General features: G+C 34.2%; 1 protein-coding gene across 1 annotated transcript; it reads right to left on the reverse strand.

Annotated features, from left to right (window-relative positions):
* Positions 1-1,376: 1,376 nt before the first annotated feature.
* LOC129572909 (rabankyrin-5-like) lies at positions 1,377-2,242 on the reverse strand. Its single transcript, XM_055453024.1, has 2 exons — positions 2,219-2,242; positions 1,377-2,154 (listed from the first exon to the last, which is right to left on the reverse strand). Exons 1-2 carry the CDS (start codon positions 2,225-2,227, stop codon positions 1,429-1,431), a joined length of 735 nt encoding a protein of 244 aa, XP_055308999.1. The 5' UTR covers positions 2,228-2,242; the 3' UTR covers positions 1,377-1,428.
* Positions 2,243-7,033: the final 4,791 nt, after the last annotated feature.

The following is a 7,033-nucleotide window of genomic DNA, read 5'->3' on the forward strand; positions in this document are numbered from 1 at the left end:
TTTTTTCATTTTTTTCGGACGGACGGACGGACAACTTCTTGTCCGTTGACAGCTTTAGGCAATTCATCAATGAACGGAATTTGTACGAAGAGTCGCATTCTACGATGAAATTGCTGCCAAAAATACGCATTTACTGGCTGAAAAAGGCTCACGAAAGACCATATCCGCTCAATTTTCGACGAGCAATCGATTAAAAGTGGTCACAATGCGATCTGAGGGCATTTCATGGTCGAAAAATAGATCGGATTGAAGTGAATTTTTCAACTTGCTTTATTTTCACTGAAAATGACATTTTTGTTCGGAAAACACGTGAAATACACCTCTGATGTCATTTTGGTCTTGGAAAACTGCTATTTTTTCGTAAAAATAATTGGAGTCTATCAACACCAAAATACCCACTTCGTTGTCATTTTGGTCATAAATCAGCATTTTTTGCATCTGAATGTTTGAAATTGAACTTTTGCTCGGGGATACATAAAAAATGCACTTTTCAGAACTTTGGTGGTTGGGAACTAATATTTTTTAATGAAATAATGAGAATCCACAATCGTTTCAACACTCTTTCTATGGTTATTTTGAAATTTAATCATATATTACCGCATTTTATAATGTGCAATTAAAAGAAATTGGGACTTTTTCAATGGTAGTGGAAATTAGATAGTGCAATCTCCAGAACTTGTGAAATTAGAATGCCAATGTGTTACCCAGAAAATTGCAATTTCCTGATAATAAGACCTTAAAATAGACATACTTCTGGTAAAAATCTATTTTTCGAAAAAAAAAGCCTTACAAAAGTAGTGATATCAGATGAAAAACCTCTAGACGAGGTTGAAATGGAGTGACGCTCCGTGCGTTTGAAACACTTTTGAGCTTCGTTCCCAGTAATACAGCGTCTCAGCGTCATTCAAAATGATATCAGTCATTTTGAGTGGTAAATCCACACACGGAGCATCACTCCATTTCAACCTCGTCTAGAGGTTTTTCATCTGATAGACGATTCTGTCATTTTTCTCGGAAATTGTGAATTCAGATGATCTTGTTGATTTTCATAACGATTTTGTCACGAAAAAAAATTGTCAGAATTTTAAATCAATTTGTCATATTTTCGGGGAAAATTTAGACGAACTTGAAAAAAAAAACAATTTTTCACTAGACGAAATTGTTTTCAATTTAGACGATTTTGTCATTTTTCCAGACGAAATTGTATTTAACCAAATATAATGAGTCGGATTGCATGACACAATCGTTTTCATTTAGCAAAATTGCGTCGAATAGTCGCATAGTCGCGTCCTCCCCAATTATTTGACCCCAATTGACTAACCAAACCGGAATTTCAACAAAAATTGTTGAAAACGAGGGACCTTTATTAGTAAGTTTTAAGTCTTTGTTTTTCTTCTTTTGACTGGATAAATGCTAATTGAAAATTTTCTAGGCACCTGTTTGATTTACGTCATGTACTCGAGAGTTTACGTCCACTTGAATCGACAATAGGAATAGTACGCTTTCTAAATCGTCTTTCATGATAGCAACGTGCAGAAAATTTCGTCCCCGCTGATCCATTTGTTCAGCCGCAGTCGGTAAACGTTCGAGGATGGCTTGTGCTGCTTTATGATTTCGAAATGTCAATGCTGCGGCAAAGCATGTATTTCCTGCCTTGTCTCGTATTTTCAAGTTAATACTTGGATGACACAATAAAATCATGATAATTTCTTCGTGTTGGTTCTCGATAGCAGTATGTAAAGGAGTTCTATTCAATGAATCAACTGCATTCACGTTCGCACCATGATCAATCAGTGTTTTTAAAACTTGGACTAGGCCCCATTGACAACATAAGTGTAAAGGAGATGCTTTGTCCAGAATTTTATTATCACCTTCCCCATTAAGGCCTGTTTGTCTTGGTGAATCCAAGTCACAGCGGCTTCGAATAAGAAACATTGCTGCTGATTCACGGTTCTCATCGATTGCACGATGTAAAAGAGTCTGTAAACAGCCTTCGGGACCAGTTGAGCTCCAGCAATCGATGTCAACTCCATGTCTGACCAAAACAGAAGCTATCTCATCCTGTTCAGATTCAAGCGCCGACCAAAGTGGTGAGTCGCCTTTGCTATTTGGAGAACTGAACGAAACACCCAATGTGCAAAGTTCATCAACTACCTGAAAGTGAATTTAATGTTTTCAAAATCAACGTTAAGATATAATAACACTGCTCAGTGCTCACCACGACCATTCCACATGAAATCAGCCAAAATTCACAAAGGGTTTTCAGAATTGGCTGAAACTTTGCATGGAAGTAGGGTTTGGGCAAAAACTCTGAAAGCCAAAATATTTTCTCAGGGTCTGCCTCTGGAGATCCGAAACAGACATTTCTTTCGAAAAAATCGAACGATTGAAAGGTTCATACAAAATCACATTTCTGACATAGGAAACACACTTACAATGGCCTGTTATGGATCTATATCCGCCTAATTTTTGACGAGAATTCGATCTAGAGCTATCACAATCTTGTCTGATGCATCCAAAACGTCGAAAAATGTATTTATTTATTTATTTACACCGCCAAAAGCTGGCTGAATAATCAGTTTTGCAGGAAAATGACTCCAAGAGTCATCATGAAACACCTGATCTTTTGTGTTCATACAATAAGGGTAAACAGTTATGGTTGAAGTGATTTTGGACTGAACATTGACTAGACTAAACTAGTTTCCATTACATACAAATAATAGGTCAGAACAATCACCAACTCAAAGGATGGCTATATCACAGTCAATGTAGCTACAGTGCGCCCCCGCAAATTAGAAACCCGAGAATAAGAAAACCTCAGAAATTAGAAATGAATTTCAGGTTTGAAAATTTGTATGGAAAATTTCTAATTTCCGGGGTTTCCGAATCATTTCATTCAAGACAATGAGAAATTTTCTTCATTTTTAATGAAAAAACGTAATGAAAGTCTTTTCCATTTCGTTGAATAACTATATTAGCAGATCAGCTTGAGATTTTCGACGTTTACCATGAAGTTAAAAATTAATTCAAGAGTAATCTGTTCCATATTGTCTGCGTCAATCATCAATCATCAATCATTAACAAATCGAAACCGATTTGTTCCATCAGAGAATTTGCATATACAAAATTGTATATAGAATGCTAACGTTTTCTGTTTACTATCGTATGATATAATAAGAACAGCCGGTCATCATTTATTTCGGTTTGTTCCGAGGAGTAGTTTATCCAGTAAAATAAACTGACAGACTTACTTCATATTTATAATCACTAAAATAACTGCTTATAAGGGAAATGTTGATTTACTAATTCGCAAATTGGATATTATGGGATTGAATCAGCAATTACTCAAGTGGATTAAGTCGTATTTGCATGGTCGCCAACAGATTGTCAAATTGAATAATGACATGTCAAGCCCCATTGAAGTCACTTCGGGAACTGGACAAGGATACCCAATTGGTGCAACATTGTTTCTGTTGTTCATCATTGATTTGCCAAAACACGTTAGCAACTCAATCCTTCAGTCGTTCGCTGATGACACTCGCCCGTGGAAACACATCAGACATTACGATGATTGTCTGGAATTACAAGCTGACCTGAATAGGCTTGTCGAATACTTCAACCGGAACAAGCTAAAGCTAAATGTATCTAAGACCAAATTTGTATCATTTCATCGCGGCATCCTGAAATTTGACTTCGAATATTCCATTGGCAACGAAAAAATCGATCGAGTTAACGTGATAAAGGATCTAGGAGTAATACTTGACCACAATTTGAATTTTAATGCACACATCGAGTATATTACAGCCAAAGCGAAGTCACGTCTAGCATGGATTAAATGATTTGGATACGAATTCGATGATCCGTGGACCATAAAGAAATTATTTTCCACTTTTGTATTGCCGATTGTGGAATACGCATCCCAAATTTGGAATCCGTACACCGCTGAGAAGATTGCACGAAATGAATCAATCCAGAAGCAATTTTTGTTGTTCGCACTACGCAAAATGAAATGGCCACACAGATTCAGGAAACCACCATACGAATGCCGACTGCTTGAATTACAAATGATTACGCTGGAAGAGCGGAGAAAGATAGCACAAATATCACTTGTCCACAATGTGATATGTGGAAATACTTCATCGAAATACATATTGAGCAAAATAAGTTTTAAAACACCGCGACATTGGACAAGAGACTCAGATTTCTTGGCATTACCGATTCATCACATAACTATTCCAAGTTTGAACCCATCAATTATATGCTGAGTACATACAATGAATTTTATAAATACTTTGTTCCTGTCAAACCGCCTAATCTGCCTAATGAATGTAATATTACTATGATTCCAAGTTGTGATACTTATCTTCACAGGTACCTCCCATACAAAAGTGTCAATTTTTTGAGGTTTTTCTTAGGGCAAGTACCCCAGGGTCAAATCGAAAATGGCTCATCTTCGAACTTAAACTAAGTTTTCCGAATACAAAACTTTTGGCATTTCCAGATTTTCTCAATTATTTTTTGAGTTATCGTGTTAACAAACACCGACGACGACGACAACGACGGCACACGAACTGAAAAGTGTTTCAAAAAGTGGTTTTCTACGCGTTTCATGAGTTTTTATGATGATCCAAACTAATTTTGCGAAAAAAGTTTTCGGGGCAATTCCTATACTTTCCTTTGGCACGGTGTGTACGGAAAAGTAAAAGTTGCAATATCTATAGTTTACACATAAAATGGTTATATTTCCAGCTATTTAGTAAAATCTTCGGCCTTCGAGTTTGCGTGAAACCCCTATCTTGAGCTCTGTGGCGGGATTCTAAACAACGTCCAAGAATATTCACAAATTTTTATGTGAAATGTGAAAATTTTATGAATGAATTCCATTGTTCTATTTTCGATTGTGATATTCAGCAAAATCCCAATGTGACTTTGCGAAACAATAGATTCATTCAAAATTTCGTGAAATGTGAAAACTCCAAGTCAAAATCGCACAAAATCGATTCGATTTTCGATATATTCTATGTGACATTGTTCAATTTTCATACAAAATTCATGTCCGTTTTTTCCAGACGACAAAATCTCGATGCAAAATGAGTCTGGAAATATTTGACATGTTTTTTGTATGAAACTTTTCTTCGGATTTTTTTTGAAAAGTTTCATACGAAAAAACTGTCAAATATTTCCAGACTCATTTTTCATCGAGATTTTGTTATTATTATTATTATTCTTCACCATACAGCGTCTCCTCGCCAAAGGTGGTTTATTTGTTATAAATATCATATTAATATATTAACAATATTTCTTTTATTTTCTCCACACTCTACTTCTTTTAAAAAATTCAGTTACCCTCTGTTTAACAGTATCAGTACTAACATTGAAAACAATTAGTTGTTGTCTGGCAAAAACTGACATGAATTTTATATGAAACTTTTCTTCGCAATTTTTTTGAAAAGTTTTTTACAAAAAACATGTCGAATATCTCCAGACTCGTTTTTCTTTGAGATTTTGTCGTGATGAATGATTGTCTTAATCTAAACGCTGTGTTGAATAGACTTTGATGTGAACATGATGTCGTCCGTTGATAAAATCGGATGAAATCCAATATGTTGCGGAATTTATTAGAATTCTAATAAAATCGGCACCATATTAATAACCACATTTTATTAAAATTCTAATAAAAAAATTGTCGATTTTATTAAAATTCTAATAAAATATCGTTATTAACATTTTAATAAAATATACACCATATTAATAACCGAAAATTCACCATACTAATAATTATTAATATGTTAATAAAATGCACTATATTTATTAACGTTAATAAATATAGTGTTTCAAAATTTTTATTAATTATTAAAATATGTTGTTTATTAACATATTAATAAAATACCGATTTTTGACAGCTGTACCAATAATCATTACTTTTGACTTTAAACTATTTATAATCATACCGCGACGTTTAAGAAAATCATTCAACTAGGCGAGGTTTATTTTATCGATGCCGTCCCTAATTTTATCAAAATCTACTTCGATATGTGCTTGACAATCATCCGCGAACAAATGGCCTTTCATACGACACTGCGCCTTCTTGACAGTTCTCATATAAATGAACCCAGAAGCGCCAACTGGTGCAAGAACATGTAATACAACCGTTGTATACCAATAATATTCAGACGCTTACACGTTGGGTATACTGTTATTGACTGTTTCGAATAGTAGTTCTTTCACATAAAAACATAAAAATCTGCTTGCATTACACTGATATCTCTCTTATTCCATTGATATTTTCCCAAATGAGAAGAAAAAATATGGGTGAGGGGATAACGTATGACAGAAATGGGGAAACGTATGACAGAAAATGGGAAAACGTATGACAGAAAATGGGAAAACGTATGACAATTGATAAAAGAATTAAAAAACGGTATTTTTAGTGGTCTCAACAGAAAATTTTCTCTTTATCTCTTTCTCTAAATATTAATATTATTATAAGATTGAGTATTTTTCATAGACTTTGTATTGAAAAAAGGAGAGAATGTTTTCAATTGGTGGGCAACAATTTTTACGAAGACATCAAATCGACTTTTTTCGTAATTAAAATGAAAATCTCAAAAACTTACGAGTGAAACATACTCTAATTTATCAAAATTTCAGTCGGCCGAAATACATATGCGGCTCTTAATCTCATAGATATCAAGAATTGATATCAAACGTTTTTTTTCACGTATAAAACATGCTTTTTATCGCTCTTATCCCTACTGACTCTTTTCTTTTTTATTGTCGGTTGCTTATTCGGAGAGGGAGCGGAGAATTAAAGGCTGTTATCTATAATTCATCGATTAAAAAAAGCAAATGTAGTTAAAAAGAATTTGTATCAACTGCCTTCAACATTAGATTTGAAATATATATATTATTCGTAATTAATTTAATAATTATTTATTTTTTTATTTATTTATTTCACCGCCAGGTACTGTCATACGTTTTCCCATTTCTTGTCATACGTTTTCCCATTCTTGTCATACGTTTTCCCATTCTT

Source organism: Sitodiplosis mosellana, unplaced genomic scaffold (genome assembly GCF_009176505.1).
Source record: "Sitodiplosis mosellana isolate CC-2019 unplaced genomic scaffold, AAFC_SMos_1.0 Smas_scaffold_5715, whole genome shotgun sequence".
Taxonomy (NCBI): Eukaryota; Metazoa; Arthropoda; class Insecta; order Diptera; family Cecidomyiidae; genus Sitodiplosis; species Sitodiplosis mosellana.